The sequence below is a fragment of the Myotis nattereri genome, assembly GCF_964212035.1.
Source record: "Myotis nattereri genome assembly, chromosome: 7".
Lineage (NCBI taxonomy): Eukaryota > Metazoa > Chordata > Mammalia > Chiroptera > Vespertilionidae > Myotis > Myotis nattereri.
In genome coordinates, this window is record NC_138082.1 from 36,651,960 (window position 1) to 36,675,101 (window position 23,142).

Consider the following 23,142-nt stretch of genomic DNA (forward strand, 5'->3'; position numbering starts at 1 on the left):
TCCACCTGTGACCTTTAGCTCAGTACTCCTTTCTCATTGAATGACAGGGTCTCTTTTGAGGCTAAAAGTAGACTAGACTTAATGTGTGCGGGGGCCATTCCCAGCAAGAGTCACCTCCTGCTCCAGGGAGGATGTGTTTGGATCTGCCTTAGGGGCCAACTGGGGTATGCTGCCACTGCTGGTCAGCCTCAGGCTCTCTCAGGGTCGCCCCCATTCTATTCCTCTTATTGCAGTGGTTCTCAACCTTGGCTGCACATTAGAATCACCTGGGAATCTTTTTAAAATCCTGATTTCTGGGCCTCATCCTCCAGAAATTCTGTTTCGTTGTTGCTAATGTTGTGGCCTCACCCCATAACAAAATTTCTGGAGGATGAGGCCCAGAAATCAGGATTTTAAAAAGATTCCCAGGTGATTCTAATGTGCAGCCAAGGTTGAGAACCACTGCTCTGTTGAGTCCTAGCAACTAGGACAGCCCTGACTACAAAAACAGACTGTTTCCTCTAAAAATAGATTCCACATTTAGCAACATACATGTAATGCTGTTGCTCTGGAATGAAGAGGTTGAAAGAAAGAGTATTGCCAAACCTCTTTAATCAGAAGAGTTCAAACAATGGCTAATCTAGATAAACTTTAAATAACTGAAAACTGCTCTATATGCCACATATGTCTCACTTGGGTTAGCAGTTTTAGTGAATTAAAATCACTAAAAAATATACCATTAAATTTAGTATTCAAGCTCCATTAAACGTACTTCAGTCATTTAAAGTGCACCTGGCCCCTACAGGGCTGGGTTTTCAGCTGTCATGATCCTGTCAGAGGTGGAGGGTGTGGAGGGCTGAAGAGGGAACTTTGGTGTCAGTTACGTTTCTCAGAAAGAGGGAAAATGGGCCACCCCTTTGCCATTACTCAGTCTATTCCCTGGATCCGGAGTAACAGGAATATAATCTCTCTACTCTTTGAGTTCTTACATATTGGAAAAAACTCAGCCAGAAACCCAAGAATGTTCTATACAGTGATTAGAAGATTTGAAGTGCTGTTTCTATTTTATCCAGAATGTTAATACTTCATTTTGTGTTCTTCCCCATAGCTTAAGCTAGTTAACTCTCTCTGACATACATTGTAAGCATACAAAGTCATGAATATTTGAGTTGCATGTTTTCTATAAGTACATTCAGAAAGTATGTTCTGTTTCAGACACTGTTTACCTAAAAAAATCTCCTAATGTCTATGCATCTGGCCCTGTCCAGGGATGATAGTCTCGTGCAGAATTTGGCCGTACCTGTGGTAGAGGTCCCATGGAGGGGCTCTTAACCTGGCCCTGTGGGGTGGGTGTGTTGTTCATTTACTGTGGTAGCAAGGAAGGATACACCTCTGTAGATGTTTCCACAGCCTTATCCCCAAATTCCATCAACTTTGTGTACAATTTGCCAGGCAATAAGTGGAGTTTTAGTTCCAGGGGTTCTTTTGTGTCCGTGATTGGTTGTTTTCTTCATGCAAATGGCACATGCATGGAGCCCAGCTTGGTGCATTCTTACCTCTTTCAGCACTCACATGCAGGACCTCCAGGAGGTGACCCAGGACCTTCACTATGAGAACTTCCGTTCTGAGAGGCTCAAAAGGGGCGGCAGGTGAGACTATCCCTCTCTGTCCATATTTGTCACCCCAAGTCACACTGTCCTATATGTGTCCAGCTCTTCTTCCTTGACCTAAGAGCAATATGATTTGATTTTCTACTCGAGCTATTATAAGCTACTTGTTGCTAATTTAATCAAATTGTGCCCTTTTTTGCCTGTTAAAGGCAGCTTTAATCATCTGCACGGACAGAACAGCTTTAAATGGGAAGGCCATATACATGTGGTGGGGTACTTTCTCAAAAGTGTCAGTCTGTCTATAAATGAGGACAGACTCACATTAAGAAAGTACAGCACCCAAAGGGTTAAGGTGGGAGCAGCAGGTCTACTCCTCAGTGCACATGGCCACCCTCACTCAGCTGTTTACTATCCTCAACGGTTTTTAATTGAGACCTGATTCATGTCTGATAAATCACATCTGTACATAGAGCTTAATAAATAATGTACAGCATTCAGTAAAATAATTTTCTGTATTGTAGTTCACTAAAATATTCACATTTTTAAAATTTGATAGATATATGCATATATACAAAGTGTACATTAAAGTCTACTTTATTGTTTTATTAATGTGGGGACTAGACATTAAGAAAGGTAGAAGCAACAAGGAGGTCCCATTGAGGAGCAGACAACCAGGCAATGGACTAGGCCAGTGGTCGGCAAACTCATTAGTCAACAGAGCCAAATATCAACAGTACAACGATTGAAATTTTTTTTGAGAGCCAGATTTTTTAAACTTAAACTATATAGGTAGGTACATTGTTATTAACTTAATTAGGGTACTCCTAAGGCTTAGGAAGAGCCACACTCAAGGGGCCAAAGAGCCGCATGTGGCTCGTGAGCCGCAGTTTGCTGACCACGGGTAGGCCAGCCTCAGCATATTAGAAGCTGTGTCTTCATGAGCTGGGGTCTCTGTACTGGCCCCCTCTGCTTAGACCTCAGAGCCTGTTCCTTATTTTCAGTGTGATGGACATAGTCTGTATTTATAAAGAATAACTCAAAAAAGTATTCTTCAGAAAGTAGCTGCTGTATTTTTAGTAGATAACGATGGAAGTGTCATCATCCCAGCTTAGAGTATCTCTTGTATTTTCCATTTCATGTTGTTCTTTTTTCATCCTCATTTATTCATGCCATTAATTAGACAAATGATAAATATATGTAATTTTAAGTAGATACATGTCTGAGGAATGTAAAGTGAAATGTTACTTTGGTTATCTGTCATCAGAAATAATCAACTTATGTTTGTTGCCGTATTATAATTGTAATATTTTTCCAACTCTTAGAAAGGTGGAAAATGAGGACATGAATAAAGATCAGATCTTGCTGGAAAAGGAAGCTGAGGTAAGTAGAAAAGTATTACTTTTAAATCTAAAGCTGTTTAGTTTATATCAAGAATACTATTTATAATTAGCTTATTATAGCTTCCCTTATTTTTAAGAAGGAATATATTTCATGTAGCTGATGTACTTCATATACCCATCTATCCTATCTAATAATAGACAAACATGGTAATTAACCGTACCTGCGACATGCTTCCCATTGGCTAATCAAGGTGATATGCAAATTAACTGCCAACCAAGATGGCGGCTGGCAGCCAGGCAGCTGAAGCAAACGGGAGGCTTGGGTGCTCCAGTGATGGAGGAAGCCAAGGTTCCCGCCTGCCGCTGCTGGACTCTGAGCTGCACTCTAAGAAACAATGTTGCAATTATAGAAGCTAAACAAACCCCAGAAACCTGCTTTCAGCCAGCCAGGCCTCAGAGCTGGAGCTGCAACAGTGTTTCAATTATAGAAGCCAAACAAACCCAGATACCTGCTTTCAGCAGCCGAGGTCTCAGAGCTGGAGCCGAGCCTCAGAGCTAAAGCCGGCTCTCAGTTCCAGTGACAGCCATAGAAGGTAAATAAATCCCAGAATAAAAAAAAAAAAGAGTGGTTGGGAGCTTCAGTCACCCGCCAGCCTGAAAACGCCCCTCAGCCCCTCACCCAGACTGGCCAGGCACCCCAGTTGGGACCCCCACCTTGAAGGGGGTGTGACCAGCTGCAAACAGCCATCATCCCCTCATCCAGACTGGCCAGGCACCCAAGCGGGATCCCCACCCTGATCCAGAACACCCTTCAGGGCAAACCAGCCGGCCCCCAATCGTGCACCAGGCCTCTATCCTATATAGTAAAAGGGTAATATGCAAACTGACCCTAACAGCAGAAGGACTGGGAATGACTGGTTACTATGACACACACTGACCACCAGGGGGCAGACGCCGAATGCAGGAGCTGCCCACTGGTGGTCAGGGTGCTCTCACATTGGAGGAGCTCTGCTCAGCCACAAGCCAGGCTGATGGCTGCCAATACAGCAGGGTGGTGGGAGCCTCTCCTGCCTCCTCAGCAGCGCTAAGGATGTCTGACTGCAGTTTAGGCCTACTCCCCGCTGGCAAGTGGACATCCCCCAAGGGCTGCCAGGCTGCCAGATGGATGTCTGATTGCCATCTTATGCCCAATACCCCTGGGGAGCGGGCCTAAGCCAGCAGGTGGTCATCCCCTGAGGGGTCCCAGACTGTGAGAGGGCACAGGCTGGGCTGAGGGACTCCCTCCTCCCCCCCCCCGCCCCCCCCGCCCCCCCCCCCCCCCCGCACAAATTTTTGTGCACCGGGCCTCTAGTATATAATAATATGCCTATTGTTTTACATGTATTATCTCATTTAATGTCCAATCACAATTTAGTGAAAAAACTTGGAACCAATGAGAATTTAGTAACATGACTGATTTTGTAATATGTTCATTAATCAGCTTTCCTATACATAGGTAATAACCGATTAGAAAATATAATGAGAAACTGCTATTCATAATCATTAACAAATTTACGGAGAAATATATAGGACTTACGTGGGGAAAGAAATTAGAAAACTACTGACAATTTTCAAAATTTTAGTAGAGACACAACTTTTTAGGATGCTTAATACAAAGATCACAGTTTTCTCTAAATTTAATGCAATCCCAGCAGACTTGTGTGTGCTTATCAAGTTTTTACTTTGAGGGAAGAGGTTGATAACATAATTGTATTGTTTCTTTTGAAGACTAAGCAGGGGAAACACAGGACGCTGTAGGAAATAGACTAATGAGAAGAGGTTGGCTTTGGTGGTTACAGAGAACAGTGGTCACCCTGAGAAGTTGGTCCAGGTGTGGGAGGTTGATTCAGTACACGTCAGGAACTAGGTCAGAAGGATGTAAATGTGCTCTGACAAAGCTGGCTTTGAGGTTTGTTGAATTGTGGGATCTAGACATACTCAGTAAGTAATCCCAGAACAGGGCAGCCTTTTGGAGACAAAAATAAGACTCACTTCTTTGGCCAAATAAATTCAATATAGAGCAACTATTTAAATGTTAAAAACATAACCAAGCCCTGGCCGGTGTGGCTCAATTGGTTGGGTGGCATCCTGCTCATGGGAAGGTTTCCTGTTCAGGGCACATGCCCAGGTTGTGGCTCCATTCCCCAGTGAGCATAAGGTGTGCATGAGGCAGCCAATCGATGTTTCACTCACATTAATGTTTCTTTCTCTCCCTCTTCCTTCCTCTCTAAAAAATCAATTAAAATATTTTTTAAATAACATAACTAAAAAGTTACCTGAAGAAAACTTAGGTAAATAATTTATAATCCTTGCAAACCTTGAGGTCTTTTAAACATGTAGAAACCACACTGGTAGAATGGATAGGGATAGCAGAGGATGTGCATTCTCCAGGGGAGTGACAGGGCTGTCCCGTGGCCTGGGCTCACATTCTCCACTGGGTAGCCCCAGTCTCTTTCCCACCTTTTAGGTTTAAAAAATCTCTCATTGTCTTTATTTTGTTTACTCATTTCTTTTTTATACTTGAATTGCATGTTCTTAGCATTTGCTCAGTTCTCTATTGAGTTGTTGCTCATTCTACTGGTAAAAGTTCTTTGTTAATTCTTTGTCTTGTTTTGGGTAAGCGTAGAAGTTAATATTAGGCCTCCCAGGACACCCATAGAGAATAAGAGCTAGCAGACCCTGCACACAGTGATGTGTCCCTGTCTTGTGCCCACAGCTCCGCCGCATGCAGGAGATGATCGCCAGGATGCAGGCACAGATGCAGCTGCAGATGCAGGGCGGAGACGGTGACGGCGCAGTTCACGGGCACCACGTGTGAGGTAGTGAGCCCAGGAGCAGCTTTGTTACTGACTCAGCCCGAACATAAGGGCAGGTGCCGCTGCCTCCTCAGGTTTTACTAACAGTTGACCTTCGGAAGCTCTGTATTTAAAGGGAGAAGGCCAAGGCCGGTTTGGCTCAGTGGATGGAGCGTCGGCCTGCGGACTGAGGGGTCCCGGGTTCGATTCCGGTCAGGGGCATGTGCCTTGGTTGCGGGCACATCCCCAGTGGGGAGTGTGCAGGAGGCAGCTGATCGATGTTTCTCTCTCATCGATGTTTCTAACTCTCTATCTCTCTCCTTTCCTCTCTGTAAAAACTCAATAAAATATATTTTTTTTAAAAAAATCAAAAAAATAAATAAAGGGAGAAGGTTGCTCCTAAAAAAGGAAGCTTCTCTTCCACTCATGTCTAGGAAAGATTTTTCATATTTTCCAAGCTTATAAATATGATTAACAATACAAGAAAAATTATATTAAAGTAACTTTTATTAGTTAGGGTTAGTAGTTAATTAAAGCTGGAAATATCTCTTCAAAGAGAATTTTAAGTGTTAAATAGCTTATGTAAACCAAAAACAAAGCTGGTAAAACAGGTGAATTATTCCTGGTGGGCAGGGTTACCCTGATTGAGATTGCTGACCTCCCTCTTCCTCACCACAGCTCTGCTCCAACCCATGGTAATAGTGATTCAATAGGTGTCTGGCCTCCCTGCTTGAAGGAACTCCACAGACTGGGGACCCAGACTTGTGTGCTCTGGATATGTGGGCATTCAGAGCTGTTTAGTGGCTGTTGCATCACCTCAAGAGAAAGAAGGAAGCAGTCACATGGAGTTAGGTAAAGGCAATTCCTGTCCTCAGAAGAAAGATGACCCGCACTGGATAAGAGTGTGAGCTGGCTCAGGTCTGAGGAGAAGCTGGACGGCAAGGACATCATCTGCACTGCACATTAGGGACCTCACTGTAGAAGCATGAGGGTGTTGATGAAAACCCCCTCAGGGTGTAATGACAGGAATGTCTTGAGCTTAGCTGACACCTGGCATAATCGATGAGATAAAAGGCAAGGAGTCCTCCATGACAGACAGACTAGTAATAAAGGAAGAACCTAGAGCATAACCAGAGGCATTGGTCACCAAACAAAGCTCCTGCCCTCATGTGTTTTATTGGGAAAGGTTTTAGTTATGAAATAGATTCACCAAAAAACACAAGTACAGTTGTCCAATATAAGTAGTTACTGTCCTGAGACCGACCATGTAACTCTACCTGGGTCAGAGTTGGTTGACACCTTAGCATAGTCCCAGGGTATATGCTGAGTTCACACTTTGCCAATAAAGACATTGCTGCTATGCAAGCATTTAAGATTATTTGCCTGCAGTCATATAACTAGTGACATCAGAGGCTGATTCTGCATGTGCAAGTTGGCACCCACTGGCTACGTGAGGGTAAAGTGGAAAGAAGCAAGGACTCGAGGCTCTATTGAGGTGGGAGGGGGCAATAGATGTTTGCTGGGTTCCTCTGACCTTACTGCTGCTCTTTTTAAAACTTTAATTATGGAATTAGGGAAATTCAACTTTAGGTACATAAAATGGATTTATATTTTTGTATACTTTTCAGTTTTGCAGTCCTAATTTCCTGGAGCCTCCTAAGTTATATTTTGATTTTGCTAACTCTGTTGTTAACAGAAAAAGCATGCTATTAATGGTCAAAGCAGCAGGCATTGCATCCCTCCCATTTAAACATGTTGTTTTCTTTTTTTCAGAAAACGTTTTGCAAGATAAAGAAAGTATTCCAAATGAGAAATACAGCTCTGTGTTTTCAAGAAATTGTTGGAGAAGTGAGCATTCACACTTTACAGTGCCTGTGGCCCGAGAATTTAATTTTTTAAAAAACTGTTGATGTGTTCTTTTGTATGAAGTACTTTTAACATTTATATTCATTACTAGAGGGTAGACTTTATATTTTGTGAGTGAACTTTGCATTTTCATTTTCTTCCACCTTAACTAACCACTAATGTTAGATTTCATTTCCAGGGACCAGTCGGCATGTATGTTAAAATCATTTGGCCTAACCAACTAGTCATGGAGGAGCACTCTTGATTTGTTATTTACCCCAAATATTCTGAGTGATAGAGAGATGCATCTAATGATATAGAAGGTACCCGGCCATTTACTTAACCGTAGCACCATGTGGAGATTCTTCCCTGCCTTCCTTTCTGTTTGATCACAACACCCAAGACCAGTTTTGCTGCTACAATACAATACCGTTAATTCACCTGCACATTCATCTGTTTACCAAATGAAAAATAATTATGTAATGAGATATATGCTTATACTTAAGTAGCTTTCTTTTAAAAACAGGCTTTTAGGGGTAAATTTTAGAAATTTCTACATTCTTATACTAGATCATTTTTTAAACCACTGGGCAGGGAGAACTTGTTACGGCCACTTTTTATAGTGTTTTCCACTAATACTCGTTATACTCTGCTATGGAAAAAGTCAGAGTGTCCATGAGCTCCAGTTTTCATATTGCAACTAAGATTCTTATCAACACAGTGAAAGTCAATAAACTATTTTTACTCCACTAAGTCAACTTTTTAAAGAAAATTAGCAGTTGATCTGTTCAGAAACTGACCTTTTGTATTTTTATACTGCACTTTAATATATTTCTGTAACTAAAGGTGTAGAAGATCTGCCTCAGGAGTGGAAATGGGGTCCTTTGGTGGGTGCCAAACCCAGATTTGGCTTTCCTTTAATTCTTTTTTGAATGGTTTTCTGAAGAGAGGCAAATCGCGTAGTTATTTTTGTGTGTGTGTGTGTGTGTGTGTGTGTGTGTGTGTGTGTGTGTGGACTGTGTTGCCTATTTTTAGCCATCGTCATTTCCTTCATTACTTGTAATACAAATTGCTCTATGTATCATGTAAGAATGAAAAACACTTCAAAACTACACCATGGGCCATTTGCAGGTACTGCCAGTCAAAGCCGCTCCTGGTGGGTTCTCTGTGCTCTGTGGCCTTGGCCCTTCCGTTCCCTCCTGGAATGTCTTCATCCTCCACTGTGGCACTCACACTCTGCACTCCCAGGGTGCTGATGCTCCAAGGCCTGCTTTTATTCAGCATTTCTACTGAAGTTGAAAAAGAAAGTGACAGATGAAAGGAGACCTGGAGGGAGCAGGTGCTGGTTCACTATTTTCATTTTGCTATAACAGGAGGGGTTAAAATAGAGAAAATGCTTAATCTGAGAATGAGGAGGGTTTTTTGGTTTTGGTCAAAAAATAACAGGTCAAAATATGTTAGTTACAAAAGTGTACTACAGAAAATAATACGGTATTTTTGCTAACTTGGCCCCTCACTGTTAAGTATTGTGAATGGTCAAAACCTTTAGGTTTTGGCATATTTTGCAAAGTTTTCAACAAGAAAAGGTGTTCCATAACTTGAGAGTACCATCAAGGCCAATTACTTGGGTTATTTTGGTACTTATTAACTGCTAATAAAAGCTGTTTAAAGGGAGGCAGGGGGACATTTGCAAGTGATCTGTGTAAGCTTGTGTGTTTTTGAGTAAAACTATTTGGGGCTGACTGCACCTAGTAATGGTTATGCGAGATGGGTGGACCTACACCTTTATACTTTTAAATCTTTTTTTTCCCGTTGCTCAAACTGAAATAGTTTTGCTACTAGATAACTGTTCTTTCACTAAGCCATACTCTTTACCTATAGAATTATTTTGAAAAAATTTTACACAGCCATTTTGTATCCATTGAAAGTAACCTTTCATCAATAAAGCACTATTGTTTAGAGGTCAAAGTAGTACTCCTCATTATTGTTTCTTTTCCAGGGAAAGGTGTAAGGTCTTCTGGGAAAGGTTCAAAGCCCTTACAATGTGTGTCTAAAGGAGGGGTGGGCAAACTTTTTGACTCAAGGGCCACAATGGGTTCTTAAACTGGACCGGAGGGCCGGAACAAAAGCATGGATGGAGTGTTTGTGTGAACTAATATAAATTCAAAGTAAACATCCTTCCTATATAATAAAAGAGAAACATGGTAATTGGCGCACAACCGCTACCCTTCCCATTGGCTAATGAGCAAGATATGCAAATTAACTGCCAGCCAAGATGGTGGCCAGCAGCCAGGCAGCTGAAAGCGAACATGAGGCTTGCTTGCTTCAGTGACGGAGGACTGCAACTTTCCCGGTCTGCCTTGCCGGCCTCTGAGCCTGCAGTTTCAAACATTGTAACAAATATAGACGCTAAACAAAACCCCAGAAACCAGCTTTCAGCCGGCTGGGATCTCAGAGCTGGAGTTGATACAGAGTTTCGATTATAGAACCGAAACAAACCAGATACCTGCTTTCAGGAGCGGAGGCCTAAGAGCTGGAGCCTCAGAGCTAAAGCTGGCCCAGAATAAAAAAAGAAAAAAAGAAGCAGTTGGGAGCTTCAGTCACCCGCCAGCCTGAAAACAGCCCTCAGCCCCTCACCCAGGCTGGCCAGGCACCCCAGTGGGGACCCCCACCCTGATCCAGGACACCCTTCAGGGCAAACCAGCCAGCCCCCACCCAAGCACCAGGCCTCTATTCTATATAGTAAAAGGGTAATATGCCTCCCAGCACTGGGATCAGCGGAGCTGAGAGGCCTCCTGGCACCAGGATCAGTGTGACGGGGCAGCGCCCAAACCCCCTGATCGCCCTGCAGCTCTGTATGTGACGGGGTGGGGCCACAACCTCCCTATCGGCCCTGCTCTGTTCGTGACAGGTGGAGGCACCCCAACCCCCTGATCGGCCCTGCTCTGTGCCTGATAGGGGCGAGCTCCCCAACCCCCTGATGACCCTGCGGCTCTGTGTGTGACAGGGTGCGGCGCCCCAACCCCCTCACCCCATGGGCCCTGCTCTGTGTGACGGGGGCGCCACAACCTCCCCATCGACTCTGCCTTGAGTGTGACAGGGGGAGGTGCCCCAACCCCCCAATCAGCCCTACCCTGAGCGTGACTGAGGGTGGCATCGCAACCTCCCAATCTGCCCTGCTCTGTGCATACAGGGGAAGGTGCCCCAACTCCCCAATCGGCCCTGCTCTGAGCCCAACCAGGGGCTGCACCTAGGGATTGGGCCTGCCCTCTGCCACCCGGGAGCAGGCCTAAGCCAGCAGGTCATTATCTCCCGAGGGGTCCCAGACTGCGAGAGGGCACAGGCCGGGCTGAGGGACCCCCCCCCCCTCCCGAGTGCACAAATTTTTGTGCACCGGGCCTCTAGTCATTACATAAAAGGGTACGGTCTTTTTTTTTTTCTTCAGTTTTATTCATTTCAAACGGGCCAGATCCGGCCCGCGGGCCGTAGTTTGCCCACGGCTGGTAAAGTCAGGTAAATTACTTGCATCGATAGTATAAGCAGTCAGCAATTTTGTATTGGCAATCCAATCCCAAAGAAAAGCCATAAAGACTGGAAAAGGAATTATTTTTTAAAAAACATATTTTATTGATTTTTTACAGAGAGGAAGGGAGAGAGAGAGAGTTAGAAACATCAATGAGAGAGAAACATCGATCAGCTACCTCCTGCACATCTACTGGGGATGTGCCCGCAACCCAGGTACATGCCCTTGATCGGAATCGAACCTGGGACCTTCCAGTCCCCAGGCCGACGCTCTATCCACTGAGCCAAACCAGTTTTGGCTGGAAAAGGAATTATTTACAGATGATCTGGTCTCCTACATAAAGTGAAAGAATGTCTGATAAAACAGCACTAGTAAGAGTTCAATGATGTCTACTCACTAATAAATTTTACTTAGGACTCTGGCCAGGTGCTGGGGTCCAACCCCAGCGGGTCCAGGGGTCCCCAAAGGTGTGGACGGAGTCGGCGAAGAAGGAATGACACGGAGACAGCGTTCAGTTGATCAGCAGCCTAGCCAGGATCTCCAGCCAGGATCTCCAGCCAAGTTCTGGTCTGGATCTCCAGAGAGGTTCTGCTTAGGATCTCCAGCCAGGTTCCGTGTCCATGTTCTCTTGCTAGGTTCTCCAGGCTCTCCAGCCAGGTTCTGCAGCCATGCTCCCTCGCTAGGTTCTCCAGCCAGGTTCTGTCCAGGTTCTCCAGCCAGGTTCAGTCACCAGGTTCTAGTCAGGTTCTCTTGCCAATTTCTGTAGTCAGGTTCAGTCCAGGATCTTTTGCCATGTTCTCTCCAGCGAAGTTCTTCTGTCTCTAGAGAACGTTCTGTGTAGGTTCTGTGCCTAGGTTCTGTCTCTCTCCCTCTCTTGCTGTCTTATTACATCTGTATTTATACCAGTTGATTCAATCCTATCAATCTCTATTACAAAGGTTAGGGCGTTTCTTATCTCCATTCCAGGGAGTAAAGATTATGTAGCTTAAGCATGATTGTTCATAGTTAAAGTGATTAATTACCCGCCTGGCACTTAGTTGAGGGGTTTTATTCCCTCCCTAACTTCAGGGGGAAATCCCTACCTGGGGAAACAACCTTTCTCAGAGAGGAGACCTTGGTTAAAACACATAGTGCCAAGAAGGTGAGCAAACATATTAAGAACAGTATGCCATATATGCCAGGTCCCTTGAAACAGCAAGCATGGACCGGCTCCCGGCAGCCAGGTAGCTATTTCAGTTTGTTAGAGCATCCTCCTGATGCACCAAGGTTGCAGGCTCAATCCTCGATCAGGGTATATACAAAAATCAACCAATGAATGTATCAATAGTAGGCAAGCAAATAGATGTTTCTCTAAAGTCAGTATTTTACAAAAATTTTTAGTGATAAAAATCTCATTCAGCCAAAACCGGTTTGGCTCAGTGGATAGAGCGTCGGCCTGCGGACTGGAAGGTCCCAGGTTCGATTCCGGTCAAGGGCATGTACCTGGGTTGCGGGCACATCCCCAGTAGGGATGTGTGGAAGGCAGCTGATCCATGTTTCTCTCTCATCGATGTTTCTAACTATCTCTCTCCCTTCCTCTCTGTAAAAAATCAATAAAATATATATTTTTAAAAAAATCTCATTCACTGTGGCAGCAGCTACTAAATACCTGGAAGTACAATGAATGACAAATAGAAACCATATCTATTCTGAATATTACTAAGATCAGTAGGAAAGTTCCTTTACACTTTACCTGGACTGTAAGGCTGATCTGGAGGTCTGGACAGCACTCGCTATCCCACTGGGTAGTGAGGCTCCCGCTGTCTCTAGTTCCTTCTCTGTCCCCTATGGTAGCCAGCATGCAAGCTGCAGCCTCCACAGGGTCACCCGCCCTCTAACCAGACTCTCCAGTTTGCAGTCCCCCATGGCGCTATGCACCTGTTGTGCGGGTGGGGTTAGTGGGGGCTTTGCGTCACCCTAGGGGCAGTGAGTGCAGCCGCTGGGGGTACTGACGTGGGGGCTGGCGGTGGTGTCACTGGGGGCCGTAAGGAGGGAAGTCCCAGAGGGAGCGGTGGAGGGCTTGGGGGGTCAGGAGGAGGGAGGGTCTCTGCCGTGCCTGGAACCTGAGCCTCCCCTACCGAGAGCGACACTTACTCCCATCTCGGCTTTCGGAAACGAGGTATCGGGCATGGCTCAGGAGTCGGGAGCACTGTAGAAGTCGCCTGGAGGATGACCCCAGTCGGTTTTGGAGTAATCCCCTCTACAGCCTTAGAGGATAAAGCCGCGGTGCCAGCACCACACCCATCTCGGAGGGCACTTTGGGCGTGGCCCTGAAGTTCATTCACCCAGCCTCTGGAGGAGAAGGAGTTTGTGCTCCTGCGAGCCGGGAGGGGGCGGTGATGTCACATTTCCATGCTTGGGTCGGGGTCGGGAAGCAGGAGTGGTCCTCAAAGGCTGAAAGGCCGCGGTTCTCCTCCAAGAGGAATGCATCTTCGCCGCATCACATCCTCCTGTTGCACTCGGTGCCCTTAGTCTATATGGTCTCGGTAGCCCCAGGAGAGCAATGGGTGGAATTAAGAAGGACGGCTCCGCCGGTAGCGGAGGGAGCCTCAGGGAGGGGCTAACCGCGCCGGTCCCTCAGAGGTGAAGCCCCGCCCAGGCCCAAGTCCAGGCCCCGCCCAGGACAGAGTACGGGACCTGCCCAGCGAGCCCGAGGCCCCGCTCCCTAGTCGAAGCCACGCCCAGGACAGAGTCCAGCTTAGAGAGCCGAGTTTCTGATGATTTGCATTAGAATCCACAGGAGCCCCTCTGCCTCCCCGCCCACTCCAGGTCCGTTCACCAATCAGAATTCAATGCCGCGCCTAGACAAGCCAATCGGAGGCGTGTCCGCGGGGGAGGGGGTGGGGCTCCGGGCTGGGGCGGGGGCGCGGCGCGGCCCGCGGGCAGTCGGGAGCGGGCGGAGCCGGCGGAGGACCGGAGGCCGCTGCTGGAGACTGCACGGGCTCTCTGGCGGGTGAGGACTCGGGGCTGCCAGGACGCGGGGGTGGGCGGCGGAAGCCGAAGGCCGAGTGTCTGGGCAGGGCGTGCGTATGTACCGCGGCGTTTCGGGCGCCTCAGACAGCGGTCCACCGGAGGAGTCCACTCCCGCGCTCGCGAGGCCTTCTAGGATGGCGGGCCCCGTGAGAAGAGGGCCATGTGTGGGGAGCCCACCGCCTGAGGCCTGTGGTGCCCCGGAAGGGCCCCGCGTGGAGCCCGTGGGTGGGCGGGTCGGAGAGTGTCCCGTGGTGTGACGGTAGTGCCCCGCGTGGAGGCCCCGGGAGCGGGTGGGACGGAGAGTGCCCCGCGCGGAGGCCCAGATGTGCACGGTGGAGGCCTGCGCAGAGCCACAGGTGGCAGCTCCCCCTGGTTGGCGTGGACCAGGCCCTTCTTGGCCTTTCCTCTTATTGTATCTTAAAGGTAGGAATTCGGCGTTAGGTATTAAAGTTTTTACTCCACTAAGGTCTGGAAATACTGTCCTCCTAAGGCAGTGGGGCGCTTTCTAAAAGAAAACCATGAATGGTGGGACCAGGATATGGTCCAGTCCATCACACAAACATCTTTTTCACTGACCCTGGTCCTAGTCAGAAATGGCTGTGAAAAAACAAAACAGGCATGTTGATAGGAATAACGTCAGTACGTAATGTAAAGAAAAAATGGGAAGACTTAAGACCCAGGGCTAAATCTTTAGAGGGTGGTTTTTCTTTCTACCTTCATTTTGTTTGTTTCCATGAGGTAGCTTTGGCTGGACCACTATGGAAATGTTTGATAACCATCAGGTGGCCCCAGGTTAGAGTGTAGACTGTGTTGCAACAGAGGACACAGATTTTCTCGATGCCAGCGAGATGGGAGAAGACATTTGAGGTAGCACCATGGAGTGACCTTTACCTGTAGACCAAATATAATTTTAATTTCCTGTATCTGGTATTTTTTGAAAAGTTTTTCTGAGTGCCTGGACACCGGAAGACATAATTCTGTGTTGAGCTGTGAATTGGGTCATGCTGGTGATTCCGTTTGGTTCTTTCAAATCTGCAGAAATGTGGCCAGTTTGCGTGGCACCGTTTTAAAGGAGAGGCACTGGAGTAATTGGTATGGGCCCCGCCCCATTTACTGCACATTCATGGCCCAGGTTGCTGAACTGCACCAGTTTGGGCTCATTTACACACATGAACATCTTTTCATCATGGACTTCCAAGTTCTTTTTTACTAATTCCTTTCCCAAAGAAGTTTATATGGCATTAATTCATTGCTGCCTCAACAAGGTTCCTTGTTGATAAAATGGGGTTAAAATTTACCTCAGATGGTTGTTGTGAGGACTAATAGGATAGCTGCTAGCAAGATGCCTGGTACGCAGTCAGTGCTTAATAAATGTTAGCCATTCTGTTCTCAGGTGAAAGATTAGTCTGAGTAGACAGTAGACAGTGAGAAGTGGACAGGATTTAAGCAGTTATTCTGCATGGAGGGAAGGATATACACTGGATTGACAAAGCAAAGACTGATGCAGGAATAATTCTATGCAAGTTCTTTAAACCCATATAGCCACAAGGAATTAAGTCCTTCTTCTTAAACACTCCTACCATAGTCACATCAACACCTCTATACTCAACACCTCTATACTTCATATACAATAGTTCCCCAAAAATCCCAGTGATGTCGTAGCCGTCACAACATCATAGTGCAACACATTATGTGTTTGTGGTGATGCTAGTGTAAAAAACCCTGCTGATACGTATAAAGTACAGCACATGCTGCTTCCCGTTTCAGGTTTGTTTGCATTTTTCCTTCACCCGCTTTCTTATCAGCTTACCAATGGGTCATGAGCTTCCTGCACACAGCATAGTGTTAGGTATGCAGGGAAACCGCAGTCACTCCAGGTTTTACCTTGGCAGCAGACTAAAAAAGGTGAGGGTTCCATAAAACTCAATATGAAAAAAATCCCAGTGTTTGGTGAGTTTCTGGGGAGCAGTTACATTGGTGGTGATTCTGTAAATCTAATCTTTTTGGAGAGCAACTGGCAGTATGTGATAAAGACTGTGATTTTGGAATTCCAGTTTTTAAAACAAATTCCAATATGCATGCAATAGCACTCCACAGCCAATAAGCATGTTCTGGCAACCCCATTCTTGTCCTTCCCTCCCAAAAAAATTGAAATGTGTTCAAAAACATGGCTTAACCCAAAAGGCAAAACTGTGTACACAGCAATTATATGTTGTAAAAGTATGTGAGGACGTGGACAAGGATCAGAAGTGAAATTAGAATGATATAAGTAGTTTTATTTAGAGTCATAGGATTGTTTTACCCCTAAACTGGTATTTGGTTTATAGCCATTTTAAAATTCAAATGCAAAATGTTACTATAATGTTGTAGGATGCATGATGACTCTTTCTTCAGCCCATCTCTCCCAGCTTATTCTCCTCATTGTTTCCCAGCTATAGACCTCAAATAGGTGTGAAATTGCATCCAGACCTCTTAGGTTGGGCCATGACACCCTCGCTGCCCAGCCCGCCATGGGCATCCTTGGGGCCCCAGCCACACACAGCCTTCCATTCTTACCCAGCAGTCCCATGCCTGTGCACACTGCTTTTTGTCCAGCTGGTCTCCTGTCACCTGCAAGACCCAACTCCAACTTCAGGCGTGGGAAGCCTCTCTGGGTCAGGCTAGCAGCACTCTCTTCCTTGATGTTACCTCGTACTTTCTGCTCTCTGGTACTACAGTGGGGAGGTGCTCTTGGCCACTTACATGGTTGTCTCCCCTTCTAGATCTTTGTGTCCCTGTGCTAGTCACCTGGGTCCTTCAAAGCAGAGAGGAGACAGTACACCATGGAATTGGGGTTGGGTCACTTGCAGAGCTGAGTGACCACGAGCAAGTCACTAACCCTTCTGCACCTTGGTCTGTAAATGGGATCCTGAGTATCAAATGCGATGACATGGAGGAGGGTGTGGCATGGGCTCCTAGCAATGGCAGTCACTCGGGATGCGGTGGCTCTTGGAATATGTACCAGGACCTTCTTTAAGCCTGATGTAGGTGCTGTCTTCTTATTGAGGCCTTCCCCCTTCCTCTCCACCTGTCATATCCCATCTGCTGTCCTTACTTGACATTCTCCATGGACTTACCACCATTTAGCACACTCTCCTCTTTATAGTCTTCCACTATAATGGAAGGGATTCTCTCTCTCTTGTAAAGTCCCATGTCCTTAAGTACTTACTTGGGTACTCAATAAAATTAATTAGATTTCATTTGGGGCAAGGGCAGATGCCAAATTTTATGGGGCCTGAAACTTACACAGTTGGGCGAAGGAGGGCCTCTTGAAGACAAGAATACAATGTTACAAATAATTAATTTTGAAAGTGAATAATTATTAAGAATTTTAAAAAAACAAGTAAGTTACAGATTTGAAGAATCTGACCAGGAACACAAATCACTAAATCCCAGAAAATAGCACATTTGTTAATTACCTGATACATGCTGTAGTACTTTTTCTTTGTGTACTTTTAATTGCCTCTTCATATGACAGAGAATGGAAAGAATTTAGTGATCCCTCTAGGATAGTTGATAAAAAAAACTTTATTATTGATAGATACAGAAAACATGATTTCACATATAGACATATTTGCTGTGTCTAGTACAGCTACAGAGCTACAGCTGTGTGTCTTGGGAAAGTATGAGTTCTTTTTTTTTTTTTTTTAATTTTTATTGATTTTTTACAGAGAGGAAGGGAGAGAGAGAGAGAGTTAGAAACATCGATCAGCTGCCTCCTGCACATCTCCTACTGGGGATGTGCCCGCAACCCTGGTACATGCCCTTAACCAGAATCAAACCTGGGACCTTTCAGTCCGCAGGCCAACGCTCTATCCACTGAGCCAAACCGGTTTCGGCAAAGTATGAGTTCTTTTAAATTCTGTTTTGCACAATTCCATTCAAAAAAGTAGAAAAATCTATGGTACATTTATAATTATATTACTACATTATCCATTTTTCTGACAGAAGCGCCACAGGTTTTCAAGCCTTGTTTCTGCCCACACACTTCCCGTGCTAGTCCCGTGCTGCAGCCCCCACCTGGCCCTTTGTCTTAGCCCCTGGTGAGCAGGCACAATGCTATAACAGTATTCCTCGAAGCTACACCTGCACTGAGATGGCTGGTCATAACTTAAGTATACACAGAAGTAACAGCGAACAACATATAAATGAACCTATTAAACCTAAAATAAGTGTTTCCAACTCATTGCGCCCTTAGCTGGATCTAAGATGCCCCTTCTAAGCAACCTGATATAAAGGGAAAGGGAGAGAGTGCAAAGAGGCAGCAGTCTTAGTCCATTGCAATTAGAATATTTTTTGCAAATTTTACAAAAGGCCCTAATGATAGGCACAGTTTGCATAGGACCTTGGGAGGGGCCAGTGCAAGTGAGGGGCCAAAAATCCGAGGCAGAATAGCTGCTTTTGCAGGGGTAGTTTCTGGTCCTTTGCTTGATGCCAAATGATGATACAGTAGAGCTCTTGGGGGCGAGGGAGTTCTGAGCATCCTCCAGCCGCCAATGAGAATGTGTTTGGGAAGGAGGAAGCACACTAGGCAATTTCACAGACTGTTTAAATGGCTCGGCTTCGTTAATGCTTGTCTCCTTCACGAGTCAAACCCCAGTGGCATTGGTGGTAGTTAACCAGGTGAATGTTGGGGGAACAAGTCTCTACAGCCATGGCCGCATAACAACCTTTTGTCCAATAAGGGACTTCATATACAACAGTTCCCCCAAAATCCCAGTGATGTCGTAGCCATCACAACATCATAGTGCAACACATTACGTGTTTGTGGTGATGCTAGTGTAAAAAACCCTGCTGATACTTATAAAAGTACAGCACATGCAATTATGTACAGTACATAATACTTGAAAATGGTAATAAATGGTCATGTTACAGGTTTATATATTTACTGTATTCTTTTTATTATTTTAGAGCAGGGGTGGGGAAATGTTTTTCTCAAAGGCCATTTGTATATTTATAACATCACTCGCAGGCCATACGAAATTATCAGCTTAAAAATTAGCCTGCTGCCCCGCCCAGTGGCTCAGTGGTTGAGTGTTGACCTATGAACCAGGAGGTCAATTCCCAGTTAGGGCGCATATCCCTGTTGCAGGCTCAATCCCCAGTAGGGGGCATGAAGAAGGCAGCCGATCAATGATTCTCTGTCATCATTGATGTCTCTCCCTCCCTCTCCTTTCTTCTCTGAAATCAATAAGAATAAATTAGCCTACTATATCTGGTCAAACAAATAATTAACTCACCCCTAATACTTTGGCAGGGCCAGACCAAATGATTTTACCGACTTTATATGGCCCACGGGCTGGACATTCCCCATCCCTGTTTTAGAGTGTACTCTTCCTACTTATAAAAAAATGTTTTCTATAAAACAGCAGCTGTGTTAGACTGGCCGCAGCCTCATACATCTGTGTTTACTGTCTCTTGATAGCATCATTTTCTCTCGTGCTTGATTTAATCCCATGGTGTTTTGCCCAGTAATGTGCTGTCCAGGCTAGTAGACTGGGAACAATAGGTGGTCCCATATAGGTTTGTGTAAGTGCTTCTATGATTTTTGCACAACCAAATTACCTAATGATGCATGTCTTAGACTGTATCCCAGTCATTAACAGCCCATGACTGTATCTGAACAAGATAGCTATTCCGGGTGTTTGAAAATATTAATTTTTATTTAAGTGAACTGATTTATTTAAATTTTTAATGGATTTTAGAGAGAGGAGGGGAGTGAAAGAACAAGAAGCATCAGTGTGAGAGAGGAACATCGACCGGTTTCCTTCCATATGCACCCCGACTGGGGTCAAACCCACAACCTGGGTATGTGTCCTAACCGAGAATTGAACCTGCCCCTTTCAGTGTAGGGGACAAGGCTCCAACTGAGCCACAACAACCAGGGTTAAATGAACTATTTTAGAAGAGTGAGCACAACTAGAGGAAAGATGGAATAGTCCTTCCTGCTTTCTCTTGGCAGGTGAACATACTATAAGTAACCTTGTCAGTGAAGACTTCTAAAGCAGGTTGTAATTAAACAGTAGTCTGCAGAAAAGCCATCTGATTTCAATAGTAATGGCAATTTGAAAAGTACAGATTATTGGAAGAAAGGAAATAGAAATCAACTCTCTTGCCTCACCCAGAGATAACCACTGTAGACCTGGTTTAGTGTGTATGGATGTCAAGGACTGGTTCCAAGAAAGCAGAATGGTACACACAGCTAACTCTCGCACTGACTGTAAGCCTGGACAGCTGCATGGAGCTATTTGGGAACTCTGACAAGTAAATGGTGACAGGCGGATTGGGGACAAAGGACAGAATTTAAAGTACACTGCACCAACAGGGAGGCTCCTGTTTTTCTCCCAGCATCCCCAGCCTGGTCTTCAGACATCTGAAACCCAGAGATGGGCACAGGTGGGAGCAAGGAGAGCTGCAGGAGAAGAGAGAGGGTGAAGAAAGCCACACTTGTCCTCTCCTTCCTTGTCTTCCACTCAGACCTGTGGCAGCAGGAGCCTACAGACACTTGAATCTCTAAGGGAGTGGGGGAACCCTGTTGCTTTGTCTCCCTCCCCTCCTGCAGCTTGGTCCCAGACATGGGTTGGTCACAGGAAATGACTAAAGCCCCAGGTTTCTGAGGAGAGCCCCAGGCAACTGGAAAGTACACAAGGGAGATTGTGAAGAGGGAGGAGCTCAGAAAAGTGACCCAAGTGGTTTATGAACTTTGGGGCTCAACACTGAGCTGTGCGGGCATGATTCTGACCCTGAGCAACTTGCCAGAGACTTTGGCAACTCAAATAATGGAAACAATGCTGGCCATTGGGTTGCGGTACACGGGAGGACAGAGCCTCTACAGATGAGCTGAAGCCATCCACAGCCTGGAGATGGCTGGTCGGGACTTGCAGCCTGCACCCAGCCAGGCCAGTGCCTGCCAAAGCAAAAGTACCAGCATTCTGCATGGGATTGAAACAAAACCCAAGGTCTCATAACACATTTTTTTAAATGTCCAGGATACAATTCAAAATTACCCAGTATATGCAGAACCAGGAAAACGCCACCTCACAAGAGAAAAGTCAGACAAAAGCTGAAATGCTGCAGGTGTTGGAATCACCTGATGAAGACTTGGAGTAGGCAAAAATTGGGCCTTCATGACCTTCATCCACTAGTATCACTTCTGGGGACATGTTATGTTATGCTGCAAAAGCTCTTTACAGATGTAATTTAGGGTCCCAATCAGCTAATCTTAAAGGAGAGGTGTCCTGGATCATCCAGCAGGGCCTCATCTATTTCCATAAGTCTTTAAAACCAGAGTTCATTCCCCAGCTGCAGCAGAAGGGACGTGGAAGCCTGAGAAGGATTCAGCATGCTGCCTCTGAAGATGGAGGGAGCCATGGGGTGCAGGCAGCTCCAGAAGCATGGGCTGGGGACCTCAGTCCTGTATCCAAGCAGAACTGAACGAGCCCAGAAGTACCTTCTTCCCAGAGCAGCCACATAAAACCCTAAGCCAGTTGACACCCTGACTTAGACCTTACGGGACCCTAGGCAGAGAACTCTGCTGGTCCATACAATCCAGACTGCCAACCCACAGAAACTGAGATAATAAAAGGCTGTTATTTTAAGAAGCTAAGTTTGTGGTAAGCTGTTATGGTTTCAATAAAAAAACTAAAACACACTTTAAAGCAACTATTATTGAAATGTTCCAAGAAGTAAGGGTACTTTTGAAACAAGTGGAAAGATAGAAAGTTTTAGCCAAAAAAAAAAAAAGATATACAGAAAAACAAGTTGGAATTTTAGAACTGAAAAATACAATAACTGAAATAAAATGGAGGTGACAAAGGAAACAGTGAATTTATAATGCATGGTGTAGTTTTTTAAGTCAATTTTTTTTTTTTAATCTTGAAGAATTTGCCTTATGTTACCTTGGCCTGGGCGGGCCTGAGCCAGCATTTCATTGTGTAGTAACCTCACACACTCCCTATCAGCTGTGCACTATTCCAGGGGATCCTTAGATCCTTATATACATTGAAACTTGTTGCTAGACCTGTTTGTTTTTAACTTATGGAAGATTCCAAACATTCACAAAAGTAGGGGTAATATATCAAACCCAGCTTCCATAGTCAACATATGGGCAAGTAGATTGGGGGTTTTTTGTTTGTTTCGTCTACAGTCCCCTCCATCTTACTATATTAAAGTAAATCCTAGACATTATTCCATTTTATCCTTTATATATACACAATACCATTAAGAAAATTAACAGTACTTTATAATATATAATATCTAGTTACTATTCACATTTCCCTGATTGTTCCATAAATACTTGATTCAGGATTCAAATAAGGTCCACATCTGACAGGTAACATCCTATATAATAAAAGTGTAGTATGCAAATTGTTCCCTCAACCAGAGTTCTTCCAGGAGTTCGACTAGGGGGCAGGCTGGCCTGGGGAAGGGAGGGAGGCCCCGGCCAGCAGCAGCAGCAGCAGACAGCAGCAGGCGGCTGAGGGAAGGGAAGGGAGTACCTGGCCAGCAGCTGCTAGGGACCCTACCAGTGTACAAATTTCATGCACTGGGCCTCTAGTCTTTTAATAGTTTCTTTCCTCCCTCCCCACTTTCTTTGCCATTTATTGAAGAAATGAGGTCACTTTTTTATGGAATATGCCACATTCTGGTTTCACTTGTAGTCTTTTAATGATTAGGATACATTTTATTAGTGATATATAACGAAGTTACTAAGTTTTAAAGTTACTTGAACTAATTCTCTTTGTAGTTTAGTCACTGTTTTAGTGTACAATGAGGATCATCTGTCTCATTTTGTTTGAAATTTTAGCGCTTGCTTTTCTAAAAAAACTGATTTAATTTTGCTTTCTAATCATATAAGAACATTTACAAGGTTCCCAAGTCAACATGACTAAACATAGTATATTAGAAGTGGCTTCCAGGATGTCTTCCCAACGCTCCCCCCTCCCTAGTCCGATGCCTAC

At 45.2% G+C, this 23,142-nt stretch overlaps 1 protein-coding gene across 2 annotated transcripts in view; it reads left to right on the plus strand.

Annotated features, from left to right (window-relative positions):
* The window catches only part of SEPTIN2 (septin 2), a 35,640-nt gene extending 26,064 nt beyond the window's left edge, over positions 1 to 9,576 (plus strand). The window contains exons 9-13 of one of the 2 annotated variants that reach the window (XR_013996229.1): positions 1,545 to 1,628; positions 2,912 to 2,969; positions 5,685 to 5,787; positions 7,537 to 7,611; positions 8,740 to 9,576. Coding sequence is in view for 1 of the 2 variants with exons in the window: in XM_081095582.1 (XP_080951708.1) it covers positions 1,545 to 1,628; positions 2,912 to 2,969; positions 5,685 to 5,786 (244 nt within the window). In the remaining variant the exon portion in view is untranslated. Of the gene's footprint in view, positions 1 to 1,544; positions 1,629 to 2,911; positions 2,970 to 5,684; positions 5,788 to 7,536 lie in introns of both variants that reach the window. The other variant, XM_081095582.1, reaches the window with a different exon arrangement.
* Positions 9,577 to 23,142: the final 13,566 nt, after the last annotated feature.